General features: G+C 42.5%; 1 protein-coding gene across 2 annotated transcripts in view; it reads right to left on the reverse strand.

Annotated features, from left to right (window-relative positions):
- The window catches only part of LOC134000805 (peroxidasin), a 51,727-nt gene that overhangs the window by 18,836 nt on the left and 10,881 nt on the right, over nt 1-22,010 (reverse strand). For both annotated transcript variants that reach the window (XM_062440291.1, XM_062440290.1), the window contains exons 2-13: nt 20,254-20,325; nt 18,168-18,239; nt 15,566-15,637; nt 13,422-13,493; nt 11,451-11,522; nt 10,215-10,384; nt 7,357-7,474; nt 6,889-7,058; nt 4,664-4,936; nt 4,206-4,481; nt 2,000-2,112; nt 1,467-1,623 (exon numbers count right to left, since the gene is read on the reverse strand). In XM_062440291.1, coding sequence (XP_062296275.1) covers nt 1,467-1,623; nt 2,000-2,112; nt 4,206-4,481; nt 4,664-4,936; nt 6,889-7,058; nt 7,357-7,474; nt 10,215-10,384; nt 11,451-11,522; nt 13,422-13,493; nt 15,566-15,637; nt 18,168-18,239; nt 20,254-20,325 — 1,637 coding nt within the window. The remainder of the gene's footprint in view (nt 1-1,466; nt 1,624-1,999; nt 2,113-4,205; nt 4,482-4,663; nt 4,937-6,888; nt 7,059-7,356; nt 7,475-10,214; nt 10,385-11,450; nt 11,523-13,421; nt 13,494-15,565; nt 15,638-18,167; nt 18,240-20,253; nt 20,326-22,010) is intronic.

The following is a 22,010-nucleotide window of genomic DNA, read 5'->3' on the forward strand; positions in this document are numbered from 1 at the left end:
TCTCATAGCTTTATTGAATGTATTCCTCATCCCCACCTCTTCTATACCCCCCTTCTTTATTCCATTTTTTTTATATCTGTATATGGTCATTCTGCGGAGTCCTAATGGCTTCTTCTTTTCATTATTATATATGTGCACCCCTACTAAATATTTGTATTCGGACACAACTTGTAGTCTCTGGCCTAAAATGAGAATATCTTGCTCTACATCTGTGCTGTCGCCTTTGGATAACAACATACAGACTGTTTTCAACACAATTCAATAGCAAACGTCATTGGTTAAGTTACGTTTAGCATGTGACCCTAAACGTAACATCTGTTAGTTTGACTGCAACTTCCTCTGCAGTTTTAATATAAGTAAAAATAACCATCATCAGCATACAGTAAGATATCACATTGTCTTACACAGTAGGCAGGTCATTAATGTACATGCTGAACAGTACTGGGCCCAGTATAGAGCCCTGTGCTACACCAGTTTATAGAAATAGTGGGTTAGATTTACTTTTATCAATTTTGACAAGGGGGATTTGGTAAGGTTGAAAAACTCTGGATTAGGTAGTTTATGTATTAGGATGTTATGATGAACAGTGTCTAATGCTTTTTGTAAACCAAGGAACATGGCCCCCACAACTTTGCTTTTGTCCACTGACGCTTCAGCTTTTTCTATGATGCTGTATGTAGCTGTTTCTGTCAAGTGATTAGCCCTGAATTGGGTACAGTAGGAAAGACCTAATATTTGTTATAATAACAATAAGGGCAGGAACGATACTGGATTTTTGGGGCCGATGCCAATATTAGGGTGTAAAAAACGTCCGATATTGATATGCTGGCAGATAATCTTATATAAACAGAATATATACATAAACACTTTTATTTTTCAAATGTGGTTACCAAATACTTATGATAATAATATGCAATGGAGATAGGACATTTTACAGCTTAAGAATAAACTCAGCACACTGAAACAGTTAACTTCAGAGGGAATTTTATATGTATATATATTAAACTTGAATTAGCAAAACAGATTAAATTTACATAAAATGTAGCTTATATGTCTTTAAAAAAATATCGGCACATATCGGACGGCATAAACACTGATATAGATATATCTCTGATAGGTCAATATCAGCAGATAATATCGATTGACCCATATATATCAGTTTGGCTCTAATTACAATTAACAGATAATCTTTATTTCATTTAACAGCAGATTTACAAATAATAAAACACTGTTGTTCATCTGAGGCAGGAACGTCCAAACTATTCCATAAAGGTTTTCATTCAAATCAAGCAGCACACCAGGCTTGACTCATTGAATCAACTGATCTCAGTCTTCAGACAATTGATGGGTTGAATCGTGTGTGCTCTTTGGTTGGAACAAAAATCTGCAGGCACACGGCCCTTTATGGAATAGTTTAGATATGCCTGACCTAAGGTTTTGAAACGCTGACATCAGTTGCATCTTACCTGTGACAGTGAGCACCATGCTAGCGGCCTGATAACCGATGGGATTGCGGGCGACACACTCGTAGCGTCCACGATCGGCGGTCCCCACATCCTTCACCTCTAGATAACCCTCTGGACTGATGTGGAACTTACCACTCTCTGTCACCTGTACACCATCCTGGGAGAGAAAGGGTGGGGGGGAGGGGGGGGGGGGGGGGGGGGGACGACAAAGGCAAAGGTCATGCTCCTGGGGGCTGGCATGTGGGAGGCTGGGATCATATTACGAGACAGTGATTAAGAGCCTTAACAGACTGGGCCTGTTGAGCTGGCTTTACTTCACGTTGAACCGAAACTTGACTAAACTTAAACATATTAATGACTGAGTAACTTCATTGTAATCATTTCCATTCATTTAAATAGTTACACATATTGTGACCACACCGGCCCCTTTCTTCCTCACTGTTCTCTTTCAACCACTTGTATAACCCATGACCTCTGTGGCGATGAGCTGACCTCACTCAGCTAACAGTTTGAACAGAGTTTAAGCATCTAACCTTGTTCCAGGTGAGGACAGGCTGTGGCTGGCCCTGGGCACTGCAGGGAATCTGGACGTCCTGGCCAGACTCCACCGTCAGGTCCCTTGGAGCATTTGTGAAAACAGGCGTTACTGAATGAGTTAAAACATACACACACACATGCGCATGTGTTAATGATTATGCACCAGTACATGTAAAGTGCATTTAGAAATCAATCATGGCATACATTGAAACTCAGAGTCCTGCATATGCTCACAGATCATACACACACACTCATAGTGTTTGCGTTACACTGAAGTTGCTATTTTTCTTTCTTCTATTAAAAGGCTGCAAAACATTAAACATCTCAAAGTCAGTGTGCGGTTCAAAGGGACATGAAAGTTTACTTTGTTTAAAAAATGGAAATAATGCATTGCTGCGTATGTTACAGAAACTTAGTTTTCTGTTTTTTCCCCCTTTCAACCTGTCGTGTGAAACTTTAACACACAAATGTGATACACACACAGACACATGTACACCATGTTTTTTTTTGATTAAGTGAAAACAGCTGTTTTCCATTTGTGTGCTCAGATTGAGTGGATCAACAATCACTGTCTGCACCATCACTACATCCATGCACGCACACGCACACACACACACACACACACACACTATGTTGAGCATTGTTACAGTGTGAGTCACAGTGTGTTATACTGTCTAAGACCCTTCCGTAACTGAGGTGTTTGGTGGGTGAGGGTGGATGTTTTCCCCCCCGCACACACACGCACATGCACACACACACACACACACACACACACACACACACACACACACACACACACACACACACACACACACACACACACAGACACACACACACACACACTGTTCAAATTCCTCAATGGTTCCCATGTAGCAACCAGCAGTGGGCCACCTGGCCATGGGAAAATCCCACAAGTTTTAACCCACAAAGAGGAGGTGGATGCAGTTTAATAGCAGTCTGACACTAATTAACTGTCTTTAAATCAAAGTTGAACTTTCTAAAACACAGGGTTCACTGCAGCGTACAGTACACAGCATCAAAGCTGCGTTCAATGTGTTGCCGGCCCCGCTCTGTGTCACAGGAGATGCAGGATTTAGGGGTGTGAACACAGAGTCATAAAAACAGCAAGTAATAGCACAAGAATATTAAAATCTGAATGGAGTGGAAACATGCTGAACATCCACACTAGAACAATCACATCCTGTTCATCCCTGCTTTCCCTTTCTTCTAATGCTTAGTCTATTGTGTACAGCCCTCTTAGCATAAAGCATAAAGCATAAAGCAGCCATCCACACACTGCCAGCGTGGTTGTGGGCTTGTGCAGTACTTTAACAGTGTGGGGCCATTATGTAACTTATACTTTGAGCCATGTTAACAGCCATTACTACATGGAAAAACATGGTGTCATCTCGGGATTACAGACTGCCATGCTTTCCTGTGCTATGCCAAGCCTGTAATTTTCACTGCACACACACACACACACACACACACACACACACACACACACACACACACACACACACACACACACACACACACACACACACACACACACACACACACACACACACACACACACACACACACACACACACAAGAAATAATCAGTGTGGCACACCAACTTATTTATGCCTTATCCTGAGGAAAAAAAACATGCAAACACATATGAACAGGCACAATGCATTACAGCTCAGTATACCATAATAAAGCACAGTATCTTTACACTGCATATACTGTGTAGCAGCATAAATATATAGCACACACACTCACATCTACACACAAACACAGAGAGCTATATGTCTTTCAGTGTATACATGCATCGTAATAGCAGATCTGTATGTGTAAGCGACAAATTAGCTGTGAATCGAGGGTTCTGCTCCACTCCCACCCACTTAACATTTTACCACCTAGAACTCCCCTCCTCCTCTTACACAATCAAGCAGTGTTTGAAGAGTGCTTTGCAAGCAGCCACACTAACAGCCTGTGTGTGACAGACATGTCTTTTAGTCATATGTCTTACAGAACAGACAGGCTCCCATGTTAACCAATCTGTGGTTCTGTCAACTTCTGTTCATTCATCTTAAAAACAAATATATAGAAGTCTGGAGTGAAACCTGAAAGCTATCCATCATGTTGATTTATAATGACCAACAGCTGTCCTATCAATTTAATTTATTTGGAAGCTTCGCCCTGTACCCTCACCTCTTTGCTGGATGCTGAGCTGCACAGCGGTGCGCACGGTCCCCACCGGGCTGACCGCCTGGCACTCGTACTGGCCCTCGTCGTGGGCCGCCACCCGAGTGATGCGGAGAGTACCGGTGGACAGGACCACGTGACGGCGGTCCAGGGGTAACGGGCTGCCCCCGCGGGTCCAGGCGATGACTGGCTGGGGGTAACCTTTCGCCTCGCAGGGGAAGTCCACGGTGTGGCTTTCCAGGACTGATTGGTCCTGTGGTGTGACGGTAAACTGGGGGATAGCTGGGGGATGGAAGGGTAAAAGAGGAGTTATACTTAGTATGGAAATGAAACCTTGATGCATAGACTCTACTTTTCATTGCAGGCTGAGGTCAAAATACAATAGCTTAGTTGATTGGCTGGTTTGATTGGATTCACTTTGTATTTTACCCAACAGAGAAAAAAAAGATTGAAATGCATCGTACCTTGTACGATGATATAAGCTGTAGCATGTATGGTATCGACGTTATTGGAGGCAAAGCAGGTATACTGTCCCCCATCGGCCTGGACCACATTCTGGATAAAAAGGCCTCCGGAGGGAGTGATGGTAATGCGAGTGTCGCTGGGCAGGGGTGTCCGGTCTCCCTTTGTCCAGGAGACCCGGGGCTGAGGTTGGCCTGTGGCACTGCACTCCAGGGTCACACTCTCTCCCACCAGCACCTCCGTGTTCTGGGGCTGGATCACAAAGCTTGGCCGTGCTACAGGAGTAGGGGAGAGAACATGGGAAGGGGGTTTGATTAATTAGGTGAGAGGTGGAAACATGTTTCATGTGGGTGTCTGGTTTCAGTGTACGGGAAAACTGTCCTAAATAAAGGTTGGTAAAATGATCAGATGTTGAGAAACCACATTTAAAACATCATACGTAAGGCTCCTCTTTGTATATTTCTGTCTATTTCGCCACTCTGACCACTGCTAAAACAACTTCCGATGTGGATCACACATTGCGGTCGTGTCCTGTCCATATTTGGCCAGTGATTACAGTGGACTCGGAGGAAATATGTACACAGCGAGGGGGCCTGGCGTTTACAATCACACGGAGACAGGAAATGCTCAACATCTGCTCTTAGAAAGTGTTCTTAACATGAGGTCGTCACCAGGGCCACCCATCACCCCGGCGATGAACTTCGGGTCATATATACAGGCGTGTTAATCTACCGCAGTGACAGCTATTGGTGCTATGACTGATTGATGTGTTAGGCGGTTTAAATGTGTATGTATATCAGACAGAACAGGAGATAGAGAGGAAGAGCAACAGACAGGACTGAATGTATTCGTGTGTGTTTGTGAGTGTGAGTGTGTGGAGGGAAAATTTCCCATGAAAGCCGGCAGACATTGCTCACAGCTCAGTGGGACGTTCCAGTTATTTGACCTGCTGAACTCTGGAGCTAACCTCTGTGATACTCACTGTGCAGACACCTTACTCTACTGTCTCCCTTAATAAGAGACAAATCTCATCATGTTTCTGGACATGTATGTGGTCTGACAGTGATGACAAGCCCCTACTATCCAATTTGTATAAAGTTGCACACAAAGACAAAAGGAAGACACGCATACACAGGAAGCCTCATCCTGCTCTTATTTACTCCTGTCAAACAGAGGATGTCAGCGGTATTTATTCAGTCCAGCAAATGTCGAAAACATGAAGTTGACAAATGCAGTGGATTAAAGTTGGAAATTGAGTAATAAATCTTTTTACAAGGGCTTCGGCTGTTGCCAGTAAGTGCTCAAAGTTTGGTCTGTCTGCCAGAAAAGTCACCAGCAGTGATTTCTATGTTAACTTGGGAACTTCTGCCTTCAGTGAGTTATCCAAGACCTTTGTGCTGTATTGACAATACCTATCAAAGTTGTGACTGTTGAGTGATCATTCACCTCAAAATGTTCAAAAACAGGAGTGCAGAGGAAAAAGATAGGTTATATCATATATCGAGAATGAAAGAACGGAGTTGAACCTAGAGCAGGTTGTGGAGGACTTCATGATGCACGAGGTTCACCGAACGCTGCTCAGACAGATCAGTGCAACAACTAACTTACTGATGGTTGCTATTCACTCTCTGATGGAGGACTGAGTTTAATCAGGATTATATAAAACTGTTTCTTTACCCCCTTTAAATATGTAACACAGTACTATTTAACTGACCTATTCTGTACTCCTATTTTCATAGTACATTTTATTTTTAAAGTAACTAAATCACATTCATTTAGGCCTGTCATAATAATTATGTTACCGACCTATCAACATCATGTCTATATATGGACTTATCATATGATACATGGACATGACCTTAAGAGACTATTCATGTCACATTGGCTAAGCCAGTAGTGTCCTCCATTCCTCACTGTGTACGTCCTGAGTGGAGACTGTAGAAGAATTAAAGGTAAATAACTCTGTCCCCAACCATAATGACAGTGTTTTTACAAGTGTGGCACCCACTCTCCAATCCCCCACCCCCCTTGTTTTATTATGCTATTATATGATCATTATATCAGTGGTATAAAATGATCTTCAAATGACAATAATATCGTTTATCGCGATTATTTCTGAGACAATATATCGTCCAATAAAAGTAGTGACATGTCATGACAGACCTGTATTCTACTTAATAGGCAGTCTGTGATCTTTGGAGGTTGAGAATAAAAAGCAGCCACTTACAGGGAGCTCCAAAATATCGCAGCGTGACCTGAGAGGTCTTGACCTCCCCAGCCACGTTCCTGGCCATGCATTGGTAGACTCCCTGGTCCGTCTCTCTGGTGTCCTGAATCATCAGCGTCCCGTCCTCTAGCAGGTTCAGACGACTGTCATCCCGCATGTTTAGAGCGTTGCTGCCGGGAAAACATAAGAGATAAACACCACGACCCGTTAAACATAAATCACTGAGTATATACGGTCTATGTATACACATTCTGCACTTGTCTACAATTCTACACTATCATTTTAACACTGTAACACTGTAATTATTGGCATGAGCTCTTGTTAAAATGGGAATGTTTATACGTTTTAGTTACTTGTTTATTCAAATTATGGGATATAAACATGTTGATTACATCAACTGGAACTAGTTAAAAACAATCACTCAAGACTTTGGCTTATGCAACACGGTCTTAACAGTGAGTGTATTACTTGTTCCTGAGCCAGATGATCTGTGGTTTAGGGTTGCCTTCAGCCCTGCAGGTGAAGTAGACAGTGTTTCCTGATGTGACATCAACATCCTGCGGCTCTGAGGTAATCCTGGGTACCTCTGGAGAGAAGGCCAGAGAGGAGGATTTGTTCAGAAAATGATATACAGGCCTAAATGTACAGTACATGCCTACATCTTGCACTAATCACTCCATCTGTTGAGCGAAACCTCCAGTCGCCCTGTCGATTCTGTGCAAGGCTGCTGGCTGAGTGACAAGGCTGAGCTGTTATAATGTATGTATGTAATGTTATAATGTCCAGGCAGATGTCCACAGAATGTCTCAACACAAGTCCCTCCAGAAATAATCATTCTAATTGCCTCCAGTGTAAGGAACTGACTTTGGTAAGTATGGTAGGTGGTCACCCTCATATAGAGGCAAGAATGTGAATGTGGCAGCTCCCAAAAAACACTGTACACATTAATTTAACCTCTGGCACATCTCCCACACTCACCTGCCAACATACAGCACACACTCCTCCTGTGGCCTCCACCCCAAACACAAACTCATCAGAGTATACATTAACACCGGGGCTGCTAATTTCGGCGGGTTGGAAATCCTGTTTGTGGTAACCCCGCTTTACCGTAACCACGACGAGGAGGCAAGCGTGGCTCATCAGATACCAGATGTGCAGGGAGGTGGCACCTCAGCTCAAGGAGGGCTGCTGTTTTGACAGCTGCTCAACCCGCCGTGAATTGTTCCGCCCCGTTTACAGGGAAAAAGAGAGAGAATAAGGGAAGGAGGGAGGGCGGGCGGGCGGGGAGGTGTGGAATGACTTCCACCATGTTTTTAAGCAGACATTCTTCCCCTGGTGCCTTGCTATGCAGACAGATGGAGTGGAGGAGTGTGTATGTGTGTGTGTGGGGGGGTTTACATTGAGCAAGAATGGGCAAGTTGGGGCCATCAAATTAGCTGCTGAGATTTAGATGTGGTTGGGTTACAGTCTGCTGCCAACAAGCCTGCCTGCCTGGCTCAGATTGCAGTATTCAGAGGAAACGCAGAGCTGAGACACTTGGATTTACTGCTACAGGAGCTGTTATTGAAACCAACTGGAAATCAGCCACATAGACTTACAGTAAAAAAATGTGGACTTTCTTTTCGACTCGCAGTGTTAAAAACGATCAATGCGCACTACGCTTAAGCAAATTTCCCCTTGGCTCGCAACGATCGCATGTGATACTCGACCCCAAAATCTATCTTTTGATTAGAAAACCGTCACTTTCTTCTTTTTCATATGTGTCAAAACTAATTTTGGTCTCAACACGTTTTTACTGCAGAAGAAAAGTAACCACTAAATTAATACCTAAAAGCAAAACTTTTCCAATTAAAAAAGAAGCCACATGTCTACAGGGGATTTAATAGATTTAAAAGATAGATTTTGGTTTAACTGGGACTTAAACAATTAAATTATCCTTCCGTCTATTCAGTATGCCATAATTTCTTCATATAAACTAAATAATCAATTTTGAATGTAAGAGTAGCCATTTTTTTTGTCATTATTTTGGTGGCAGAGTGAAAGTTTTCATGCATCAGTCCATCAAAAGAAAGAACACAAAAGATACTTTCTTCACATTAATGACAAAGTCTATAGGCCCATCCATTACACCATAATACCTATTCATACCCACCCACCCACCCACCCACCCACACACACACACACACACACACACACTCTCACACATCCGCACACAAGAACACCAGCGTTATTTCTTCAACAGCTGCTGCTGGTCGATACAGAAGAGATCAGAGGCTAAAATGGATAGTCCTGACTGACATTTTACCCAAACAAGACACACAGCTGGTGGTGTATGAAGAGTGAAACAGCTGGGTGCCTGCAGATCCCAGACACAAAGAGAGGATACACCTGTGTGTGGGTGTATGTGTGAGACAGAGAGAGTGACTAAGTGTAGCTGCTGTCTGCAAGCAGGAAGGCTGGAGGACTGAGTTTTTGATTTTAGTCAGGAGGGAAATCACATGCATGTTGCTAGCCAACCATACTTTATGTGTGTGGCAGTTACAAAAGTGGCCCCACTGAGAAACTCTATGGTTTCAATGATGTGGCTTTCAATTAGGAGCCCGACCGATACTGGATTTTTGAGACCGATGCCGATACAGATATAAGGGATTTTAAAAAATTCCGATATTGATACATAGTGGGCGATAATACCTCCATTACATATCTTTGTCACAAGCTTTCATCTCATTACAAAAAAATGTGAGTTAATGTGTATATCCTGTATATACATAAAAAACATATGTAATGGAGGCTGGGATATTTTAGTTTAACAAACATTAACTAACAAAACTGAATTAAAAAAAAGCTGAACAAAAAAACCATACGCATATAACAAACTTGAATTTTAAAAAAGGGTCAAAATTACATATAATACTGCCTATATAAGTTTAAAATATATCGGCACATATCGTATAACATATTCACCGATACCGATATATCTGTCAATATCGGCTGACCGATATATCGGTCGGGCTCTACTTTCAATAACTGAGTCTTTTTTTAAATATATTCTAAATATATAGTCTTGTCTTGCCAAGTTGACACTAGTAATGTTGTAGCAGCACATCAACGTTCCACAGAGATTAACAATCTTATTTCCACTACAGCTGGGCTTAAAGTGGAAAAGTGACAATCCAATGGAACAGCTGGAAAAAAGTCTTGAAATACATTGTTTAGCATACTTAATCTAATGACATCTAAGTGTGTAATGACTGTCGCTGTGTCGAATGTTCCACACTGTGCCAGACATGCCATGCCTATTTCCAAGTCTGTTTTTCTCTGCATACCACAGTTGAGCTCCTCGGCGGTGAGCGTCGCTACAGATCTTCCCTGCAGACGGCTGGGGTAGTCACAGGTGGCAGCAGCCTGGGCATTGCCCGACTCGGCGTACTGCTTCAGCAGGTCGGCCAGCCACAGCAGCTCACAGTCACAGTTTAATGAGTTGGAATCCAGTCGCCTTAAATGCACAACACGCACAGAAACAGACACAGAAAAGGATCGGGCATTTAGTTCTTAATACTGAGCAAATGCATTCATGTAAGTGTGGAGCTGTGCAAGCGGCAGTGTGTTGTGTAAGTCCTCTCTGGCAGTTTATGAGCTAAGACTGGTCTGGCATGGGCACTGCGAGCCCTGCTCAGTCCAAACAGTGGGGGCTAAGCGGGGGCCATATTGGAACAAACTGTTTTCCTGCCGTGGGAAACTATCTCTCTGCTTGGCCTCGTCTTCTGGTAACTGATCCAGCTTTCTGCTCTACCACAACATGTCCATTATCTGTGGCATGCCTTTCAGAAAAAGAAGAAGAAGAAGAAAAAAAGAAAATCGAACTGGCAAAGTTTGACATTGGTGAGTCTATTTGTGAGGCTCTCTTTGTTAATAGTTTGGAAGAAGAGTGCGTTATGAACAAATTAGATTCTTAGTCACACTCTGGCCTTTTTCACGGATAAACTGATCATTTATATATTTAAATATCCTCCAACACTGGATGCCATAGTGAAGTCATTGTTGGTCTACTGCAGCTCCTGTTGGAATCTCTTTTTAAGCTCGCTGGCCCGGGATCTAACAAGTACTAAAAGGTAATTCACGGCTGAGACAAGATGGAAGAGAACAATGAGACGAGGCCAAACGTCCGATTAGTCTTTATCGTCTACTGGCTGGAGGTAGATGGAACTCATGGATGTATTAAAGATAGTAACTTCATGTTGTAAGACCTTGACTTCTCAGATTTCAGTACAGCATCTCTTACGCAAGACGGAGAGTAGAATTTTATCCTAATAACCACCCCACAAAGGCTCTTCCGATCTCAAGAACGGCCAAAACACAACTAGGACTGTGAGCCTCGAGATTAGAAATGATCATCGGAGCCAAAAAAAAAAAAAGCGTGAGAACAGAGTAGTGTGGTTAACGCGGCGTTTAATGGACAAACAGGCGCCGCTTGATGCCGGGCCGTCATGGAGGTAAACGACAGAAATCGATACGGACACGCATTCTCGCACAGCTGTCTCAGTGGCTGTTAAGGGACTTACAATCGCTTCATGGCCTGAAGATGAGTGAAGGTTCCTGGGACTAGCTGGGTGATTCTGTTGTTGTGCAAAAACCTGAGTGAGTGAGAGACAGAGAAAAATTCATGAAATGATTTACAAGTGATCATACATGCATGAAACAATTAGAAATACAGCTGACTTGAAAACGACAGCCGAAGACTTCACTTCATCAATGTCCAGTAATGGCTGAACACGAGGAATGTGTACGATTCGAAAGGATAAACAGTTTGCAGAAATAACCTTATTGAAGTTAATTTTCCAAACTAATAATAGCAGATATATGTGGCCCTTGTTAATATCATATTCCATATTCCAAAATGGGGGAAGTAATATGATCATCTTCCCAGACATGATGGTTCTACAATGGGCCCTCTGAGACTTGTGTTCCTTGGCTTAAAGCTGACATCAAAAACATTTTCCTGTTTATGGAAGGCTCCGACCGAAAACATACCAATTTGAAATAACTTAAAAACCATAACTCATGATCATCTGATGTGCAGTTCTGTATCTGCCAGAAAGAGACACACCATGCAGATATTTTCTCTTGCCGCTTTTGCCAAAGTGATTGCTTTGACCGTGACCATGGAGATATTCCCCAACAAGCCACTCGGAGCGGTGCACCTGGGAATTCCTTTCCCGCCTTTTTTTCCTCATTTTTTTGCAGGTGTCCCTCCTTCTCCTCGCCTTCTCCAGAGATAGGAGGGAGTATGCATATGCTGGGCAGCCTCTGGCCCATAAACGGGGGACAATGAAACAGGAATTTAACAGGATTTTTTGACATCTGCTTGAGAGTTTGAGAGGCAGAGGCGACATCGCATCCGCACGCTGACAGGAAGGTTCAGATCCAGAGAGTTCACAGTCAATGCTAGCGACTAACAGGCTACATTAAAAAAAAAAGCATGTGTGCAAGATAACAGCGGGTTTAAATGACTTAATTTATGATGTTTTGATGTTTAGTGAGGCAAAAAGCTGATTTCTTTAACAAAAGATTAAAGATATTTTCACTGTGATATTATGGAAATAATTACTGTGGTTGGAGACAATATTAACATCAGTACTAAATGTAATATAAAGTTGTCACATTAAGATAACCAAACCATATGTAGGTTATGCAGCGAAACTGTTAGTTATGACAACTTGTGGAATCCATTACAGTGTTATGGATGGATGTTTTTTTTTATAGTATGTCATCAGTAACCTTTAATGAACAGCATGTTAAGAGAGTGACTCTCCTATCTGTGGTTACAATTAGCTCAGCTCTGCGTTTAATGAGGCCAAGATGTGTTCTCAATCCTCGGTCCCATCCAGGACCGACTCGAATGTTGTGATCTCATCCAGTTCCCCTGCTTTCTTTTTCTCTGACCAATTGTCCCAAAGTGAGTATTTTTGGAAGCGGTGTAGTACGAAAAAAAGAGAAAAAGGACAAAAAAGTATCCCGATACATTTCCTGACATATTGTAGGTCTATTAAAACAGCTGAACTCAAGTTGTCCGTTTAACAAATAAACTACAGGGTGATAGAACACTTACATCATTTCACAGCTCTGACAAAACACACAAAATTAACCACATGGGGACTACATGTAAGTCAGGGATCAGTTCCTACAATCTAATTTCATGACTGTATTTTGCAAGCAAGGATAAAACCAATCTCTTTACCATACAGCCAGCCTCAGTGGCTGTGTTGAATTATAGCTGCATTCTGCATCATGCTAAGCAAAGTCTGGACCTGCCTGGGTTGACACTTAATTCCACGCCAAGTACATCATGCTAGTTACTCTTTTCTGGTTTCTATCAAGTGTCCTGCTCACTCCAGTTTCTATTGATCCGCTGATTCATGTGAGAAAATTCAACTTGGGGGGAAATGATTTTTCCTTCTGAGAAAGATTGTGTGTGTGAACGGCGTACGTTGGACGAGGAATGTTGGACGAAAGGTCAGACGGGATGAACTTACAGTCGTTCCAGCTTCGGTAGGTGAGTGAAGGATTCTGGTTCCAAGGATTCAATGTTGTTGAAGTGAAGGTACCTGGAAAAGAACACATTGTAGACAAAGTTTAGTAGATTAGGCCTCTCTATTTGACTACATATACTTTCAGTGGTCCTAGTAGGATCTAAGAAATGGGTCAATGAGACCACTAAAAGGTTCCTCTGACCTCCCTGTTCCCCTGTTCTTCCCTGTCCACCTGTCAATTGCTATCACTTTATATTACCGAAATTACAGTTGTTGAAAAGGTGATACGGTGAATGCAGACAACCTTTATCTCATGGAATGCAAACTGAATTTATGCGTCCCCAAAAGCACATAAGAGCACATAAATCAAACCATACACAAACAAATAAAAGTCTACGCAAATAAAAACCATCTGATGGCTGTATGGTAACAACTGTAAGGGTTCAGTTGGGTATCTACTTATTTATAAGGGTTAAGCAACAGCTAAAGCAGCTGTAGTAGAAAAACAGACACGCAAGACACTAAATTATGTTCAATACAAATCAAATGCAAAATTCCTCTCGATGTCTTACACACGCAAAAATCCGTTTTCGTTTTGTCTGTTGATGTATCTCAAGTGCTGTTTTACAAGCTGGGCTGGACATCCAACATTATGTCTTTGGGTGTTGCCTAAAGTATGTGTTGTAGAGGGGCCAGAACAGAAAAAAAAACACAACACAGTCCAGAAAAGCGCAAAAGACAGAAAGGTTTAATGGTGCCAACGGTAAACTCGTTTCAGAGCCACTTAATCCCCTCTTCTAAAGGATGACTGAGCATCACACGCCAGTTATTTCATTACACTTTCAAAACTATTTGTGATCCAGTATAACTGTCACAAGCTTAGAGAGCGACAAGATGAAATGAAGTCACTCAGCCGTGGTTTTGACTGTGTAAAGAGGGCTAGGAGACAGTCGGAATTGGATTCATGTTTCGGACCATTACTTTGCAATAAAGTCTGGATGTGTTATCAATCTATGGATCGACAGATGAATGGCCCACGGATCGTAGGGGAATGAATGAAGGTGCGAGCTTTATTCCACCCAAAAGAAGCATGTGACTTCAGTCTTTGGCGTGTGTTGCTCAGTGGGGATGTAGAAGAACTAGTAAAGAGTTCGCAATCTGGCTCCGAACTTGTCACCCACACATATAAAACCCTTCATTAATGTAACAACACTCTAAACGGCTGCCAGACACGGAGCCTGATGTTGGAATTGGGTTTTTTTATTTTTTATTTGGTGAATTAGCCATTTGTTCTCTGTTGATTCAGTTCAAGCGAGGTCCAGCGAGTCAGCGAGTGCAGACAGCCTCATTTGCAAAGGAAAAGGTGCGTATCGGCCATATTGGCTGTAACACGACTCTACAGGGATCGTTTCTTCTAATAGTACTGAAGGACATTTTATCACAAGTCTGAACATTTCCTATTCATAACATCAATCAAAACAATTGGTAATGTGTTTTCCTTGTCAAACATGCAAAGGTTTTTATAGAAGCAGCACAGCACTAATACGTTTCTGGATGTTGAGACTTACAGAAAGCAGCAGATTTATATCACACAGACTAAACATCCATAATACACAACAGGTGTACTATATAAACACTTAATGCACGTTACAATAAAGTCGGACTGGCCTCTTCAGTAGCAGTATAAACACAAGGCGGCTCCAGTGACGACACAGCTAGCACTATTATCAGCAAAAAGCTAGACGCCATGCTTTAAGCTTCGCATGAGGGCGGCGCATATCTGTCGCCGTTGACCACAAGACATGCGGCTCATGCAAAAAGGGAGGGGGGGGGGGTCATCGTGGCGTACAAGGGTGGGTGCACACACGGCATGCATGGTGGCGGTGGAAGAAGTGGATAGAGGGGCGCACAAAAGGGGGAAATAACTTAACGGAGCTATCGTGATACCTGTGTAAGGCTTCTGTAGACATTACCAGGCTTCATGTGTAGCAGTGCTTTGGTGAAAGAGAGGATGTGTGTGTGTGTGTGTGTGTGTGTGTGGGGGGGGGGGGGGTATTTTACAGACAGCAGGTGGAGGAGAAGCAGCAGCAGGCGGCGAGCAGGGTGCAAGGGAGAAAAAAAGTTGGACGAGGAAGTTGGTCACTTACAGTTGCTCAAGAGAGACAAGCCCCTTAAATGCTTGTCTGTCAATTGATTGGATTTCATTCTTGTACAAATAGCTGAAAGGAGAGATAATCAGTTACATTAGTAGCACGCACACACACGCGCACACACACACACACGCAACACTGAATTCTGCCTGGTTACTATGAAAAAGCCTGTTTAATTGTCATTTTAAAGGTAATATTCGTATTTCCGTGCTATTTCTTGCACTATAAGTTTATTGTAGATGTTAAAATGCATTTGATGAAGTATAAACCACACCGACCCTGCTTCATTGACATCATCAACTGTAGTTATGTAGATAAAACAACTCATCAAGACTATAATTAAACACTCCAAGATTTTGACACTTGCACACCTCAGGAGAAAAAAGGAGAAAACACAGCTGTTAAGACAATGAACAAACAGTAAACATGACTCTTTTTCTTTGTATGTCTTCAACATCTGAACTGGAAACAGACTGAATCAACACGCGGCCGGGCGCAAGTTCATCACGGTGTTTTTCAGCGCGGCCGAAAGACAAACGCCTCCGATGTCTTCGTGTTCTCTCTCCGTTTCTACGTGTCGGGAGAAACGTGATACTAGAAAAGCAATGGCTTACAGCTGTCTGTCCTTTCATCTCCTATCTCCCTATTACACTTTTCCATCGCACCGACGCGCTCATAATGAGACGTGGTGAGAGATACAGATCTCCCCGAGGCACATGCGTGACGCAATTCGTGGAAAAATAAACATCTTCTTTTTTAGCTCCCTTCTTCGTCGCCGATGCTTGTCTTTCTGTCTATCGGGTTTCACACCGGTGAAGATGAAAGATGCGGGCAAAAAATAAAAGGAGATAGTGACATGAACTGGGATATGGCACAGATTTCATACATGTCTCTGATGGATTTTCTACCAGGAAATCTTTTGTTTTGAAATTTCCATGTGGAGCAATCTGGATTTAAAAAAAAAGAAAAGAAAATGATGATGGTGATGAAAACCTGCATCATTAAATATCATTTGTTTAATTCGGTGACATTGTAGCAACCAGATGTATTACTATTACATCTTGTTAATGAGTAACTGACTTTAAGTTTGGCTTCACTTTCAAGAACTCCCCCCTCGGGCTCAATGTGAAACGCAACTGACCGCAGCCTTGTGCGTGTGTGTGTTTGTGTGTGTGAATTTTGTGTGGAGGTTTACATGGGAAACTGGATTTGGATGTTTCGTACTCAATTCTCAAGTGGCTTCACTTCTCTGGCCGGATATGTTCAAAGTATTCCTGTTCCTGTTGAGATTTAGGACACTTGAGGCTTTTTCCTCACTGTTCTACTATCAAATTATCTATATTAAACCCTTTTAAAAAAAGTCTAAATTGATACATATATGTGCTACAGAAAAAAACTACTTTGATGCAAGTAGAAAACCAAAAAAAGATGTGATTCTATAATATATATGTCCAATTAGAAGGATTGATAAATTAAAAAGAGATCCAATAAACAGTAAAAAGTTCCCACAATCTGGCTCTGTGACCTCGGTTTGACTTGTTTATGGAGGCGGTTGTGGGAGGGAGGAGGGGTGGGGGGGGTGCTGTTGTATAGACAGCCGTCTAGTTATTAAGTGAGGAGGACATGAAAGATGACAAGGGAGTGGACTTAACTGGGGTCCAAAGGAAGTGAAGAGGTGAGGAGGGAGATATAATCTAGCCCCTGGCTATAGAAGACTGAATCAGCAGGAAAAAGAGAGGGGGGGGGGGGGTTTGGTAATCACAAAGGTCGGGGGGCCATGGTGCAGGGCTTTAGATTGACTCTGCTTTAAAGAGAGAGAGAGAGAGAGAGGGGGGCTCTGTAATTAAAACAGTCCGTAAATAGCTACAGTGTTGAACTACGGTGTGAGTGGGGATGTATGCTGGGACGGAATGTGTGTGTATGTGGAAAAAATAAAAAAGCGGTACATCCCTTTATCCTCCCTTCTCTGTGCCTCCATGAGTGGAGCTGATACGTATGATACTGTATCAAGTGTGCAGAGAGTGTCCGACACACTAGCCGTACAGTGATACTCTTCCTCAGACACACAGGCCTTTATCAGTAGTCCTTGCTGATATATAATTTGCTGTGTCAGCCTTCTGCAGACAGCTGGACACAACATAAAACATGATGTCATCACTACGCTACACGCAAACAAAATCGGAAGTTTTACCCCAGTGTTAGAATCCCGTAGTCGCTGAGTGGGGGTGTGGGGGGTGAGACGGTGTCGAGGTCAGTGATTAACGCTAACAACCCCTGAAGCTACGCACACCTTAAAACCACCTCTCCCCGTGCCTCCAGGTTAGGACTTCCAGACACGTAAGAACAAAGGACCAGACGAAGGGAGGCTTCTCATTGATGCGTTTTCCGTAAACCGAACTCCTCCTGTTTTACTGACTCAGCGACTAAGCACCATCGGCTGTCTTCCACTGTTAGTCATTATGTCTGCTGCCTATTTTTTTTTCATGTTATCACGCTTCTTATTCTTCTGTTGAGTACATAGAAAGCGACCACACACGGGATGAAAACAGCACCGCGCTGTCTGAGAATCTATCACTTGACCTCGAAAGGCGATACTTACAGATATTTGAGGTTTTCCAGGTCTTCAAACGCCCCCCTGGGGATCCTTCGTATATGATTGTTGTTGAGGAGGCTGTGAAGAATACACACAGGTTATTACGAGGTTATAAACAAGTTATTTCTAAGTGTATGATGCTGTGGATATTAACACAAGAGGACCATGAAGGAGTTCCTAACATCATATTTAAGTGTTTTACAAAAAAATACATGACATACACCAAGTGCGTCACATTAAAAGGACATAAAAGGAACATAAAAACATGTATGTAATATAAGATGCAAAATAAAAATAGTAATAATAGTACACAGTAAAAGTAGCCAAAACAGAGTAAATGGAATATATAAAGAATCAAGTAAAATACAAACATTTTAAAAGAGGTTCAGCAGTGCATCAGTGTGAAGGTGAAGAAGTTTTTAGCTTTCTTTTTAATCCCCTGTTATCTATGTATAGGGTGTTTCCATAGCTTCTGGGCATAATTGACAAAGGCTGCATCCCTGATTTTCTTTCTGCTGCTGTGAAACCTCCAATAAACCAGCAGCAGATGATGGCAGTGTTCTTGAAGGCGAATACTTAACAAGGGAGTTAGCCATGTAACTTTGGTCCTCGCCCATTAATGGCTTTGTATGTGAGGAAGAGGACCATTCTGAAGGTTACAGGAAGCTGGTGCGGAGCGGCTAAAACTGGACTATGATGTGTTCTCTGCTCTTGGTTCTGGTTCATAGCAGAGCTGCAGAGTTTTGAATGAAGCTGTAGAGTATTGCATGTGATGCATTGTGTGATTGCAGCTTGTGTGCAACACTTTTTTTGTACTTTCTCTGCATTGCCCTGTCAGTTTTGTATTATTTCCACTCTCTTGTATCGTCATGTATTGCTTGACTGCAGCTCTGAGTAGCACTTCTGGTCCAAGACAAATTTCCCAAAGATCTTATCTTATCTTTAGTTTTGTTTGGGGCTGTGATTTAAAGTTTGATTTGATTTGTGATGTTTCCTCTTTGTTTCCTCTTTATCTCGCTGATCAAAACAAGAACTTTAGCTTTTGATTGTACATATGTAAAAAAAAAAAAAAAAAGTGACAGTTTATCTGCGGCTCGTTCCGGAGAAGACGAACGGCTCTTCCTCTCATCTCCGGACGGACATAACAAAAATATTTGTGTCTGTACGACGGCAATATTGGACATGTCTGCGTAGTTCAAAGACTGATATACTTTAGGATGTGTGTTATTGTTCAGTCTGTGCAACTGGAGCCTGAAACCATAAAGAGCTGTTCAGGATATAAAGACTCGGCAGTGCCTCATGGCTGGCCGGCTGATAGGAAAAGCTGGGATTTTCTTCCCGCCTTAAGGGACTTTTCTTCACTTTGAAATGCAATCTAAGCCACGATGTCTGTGCCCTGCGCTCATTCTCATGTTTATTAACCAGCGTGGATACATACGACTGGATGGAGAATCTAGGCGGCTTCGTGCTAACTCTCCTCTTTGCATATCTCCACCTTCCTCCTCGGGGTGAAGAGCGGGAATGAGAAAAAGCGTCTCGGTAATGCAAATATTTGAGAAAGGTGAGGCGTGTTTGATTTATTATTGCAATCAGCTGAACGGTCTGACGGTGTGGGCATAGAAAAATGGAGACGTAATCAGAAAGAACTGTTAAACTAATACATCGCCCCACGACGAAGACGAAGAAGAAGAAGAAGAAAAAAAAAACCTGGAACGTTTCTACTTTATTAGCTTAGCATTGCACCATCTAACAGGCTGGACATATGATAAATAGCCCTGTGAGTGGAAGTGGAAAAATAAATTCCTCACAGATTACGAGCTGACCTACATGTGTGAAACCGCAGCGAGAACAGAGCAAGAATTTGCCCGTGTGTGTGTGTGTGTGTGGAATACAACAGGGCTTTCTAGGGAAGTGACAATCATTCATGCGGGAGCGCTGTTTTTAAGGAAATGGGCTTGATTAACTCCTCACCGGCAGTCTTGAATGTTCTTACCTGCGTGGTGATATCGCTCTTTCACCACCTTGTACCTGCATATTCATTTGGAACGATGTCATAATGTTTCAAGTTCACAGAGTGGAGACAAAGACTTACAGTGTGTTGAGGTTCTTTAATCGCCTAAAGGAACCAGGTTGTAAATCCTTGACTTTGTTGAACCTCAGGTCTCTGTGGAGCAGAAAAGAAAGGATATATTATAAGCACATCAATGGAAGGTATCTTAATGTGTAGTTACCAGGCGACGCACATCTGCATGAACTCAAGTTGCACGGTAGAGCCTTCATGTAATAATAATCCTCCGGGATAATTGAACACATTACTCATCTCGCAAGAATGCCTTTTGTCAAGCTTTAATCATGAGGGTAGATTTATATAACACTTGCCCCAAAGATAATAATCACAAGGCCAGTCAGCAGGTTTCAGCATCTCTCTCTCTCTCTCTCTCCTCCGTATTCCCTCCTTCCCTTCACTTTCTCCTTTAAAAGAGACGTGTGTGATGATAAAGGTGTGACAGTAATCACTCCTGCACTCTTGGACTAACAGCAAATGACTTAGCGTAGTGCCATTAAAGTGACAGGCTAAAGACTGTAATGCTGCTATTAGCCAAAGTGAAGGTGAAATCATTCGTAACCCCGTGTGGCATTACCATCCACATAGAGACGAATGATCTGAACAATGATGTTATGTTTGAGGACCTTCAGCGGAGCTATTAGCTAAATGTATTTTTACAAGATCAACTCTGTAAGTGGAACCAGCACGGATGTAGAATAACAGCTGGATTGGGGGCGCCGATTTTTCCCCAGTGGTCACGTATGGTATTGCAGCATTTGAAAAATTCCCTTGCGGCCCAAAAATAATTTTCTCCACAGACCACCATTGTAAAAGAGACGTCTGTAAAACTGTTGACAAGACACCTCAAACTGCAGACAAGGTCAATTATGACTCAATCTATTGTCTCCACTCAGGACGTACACAGTGAGGAATGGAGGACACTACTTGCTTAGCCAATGTGACATGAATAGCTTTCTTAGCTACTAATGTATAGTGTCAAAATAAAAGGCTCGAAGTGATGATGATAATGCGTTATTGTAAGATAAGTCAATAATGTAATTATTATGCTAGGAAGCTAGAAACCTTTTTTAGTGTATGCACCAGCTGAGCAAATCTCGTAGGACTGAATGGGCGCCATTTTTAGTCCGGTATCCAGCTCTTATAATACATCCATGGGAACCAGTCATTCATAAGAGGGGCCCCACTATTCCTAAAATCATTCACACTCCACACTCATTTACAGTCTTTACTGGTGCTTTAATCAACAGCATGAGCATTATTTAACCCAGCGTGGTATTGTGGGAGAAAAGCCTGCTTGAAAAACACCTCCGGACAAAGACGTTGATGAAGACTTTGAAGAGAGCATTCTGGGGGTGGAACCACAAAGTAGATTTACCGCTGCACTGCGCTGAGGGAGAGGAAGAACTACATCAACCTCTCCAACAATCCCCCCCCCCCAACTCTTTCTAGAAAGCTCAACTCCCCCGGTAACAGTTTGCACTCTCTACCAGCATTCTTCTCAGCCAATGACCTTACAAAGTAAATACTGTGAGACTGGGTCACACAGACGTAACGTACCCCTCTGATTATGCAAAACTGTCAACACGCCAAAATCTTAAAACATTACTCCTTTTCTATTCAGTGATATCTAATACAAACTTCCATGCTGTGAAGTTCATCTCAAGCGTGCAGATTGAATTCAGTTGCTGCATTCATGTTGTTATTTCCCCCTTTTATGCACCACATCCAAAGAGCCATAAAGCTATACATTCTTGAGTTTTGTCTTCTTATATTTCTAAAAA

The sequence above is a fragment of the Scomber scombrus genome, chromosome 19 (genome assembly GCF_963691925.1).
Source record: "Scomber scombrus chromosome 19, fScoSco1.1, whole genome shotgun sequence".
Classification (NCBI taxonomy): domain Eukaryota; kingdom Metazoa; phylum Chordata; class Actinopteri; order Scombriformes; family Scombridae; genus Scomber; species Scomber scombrus.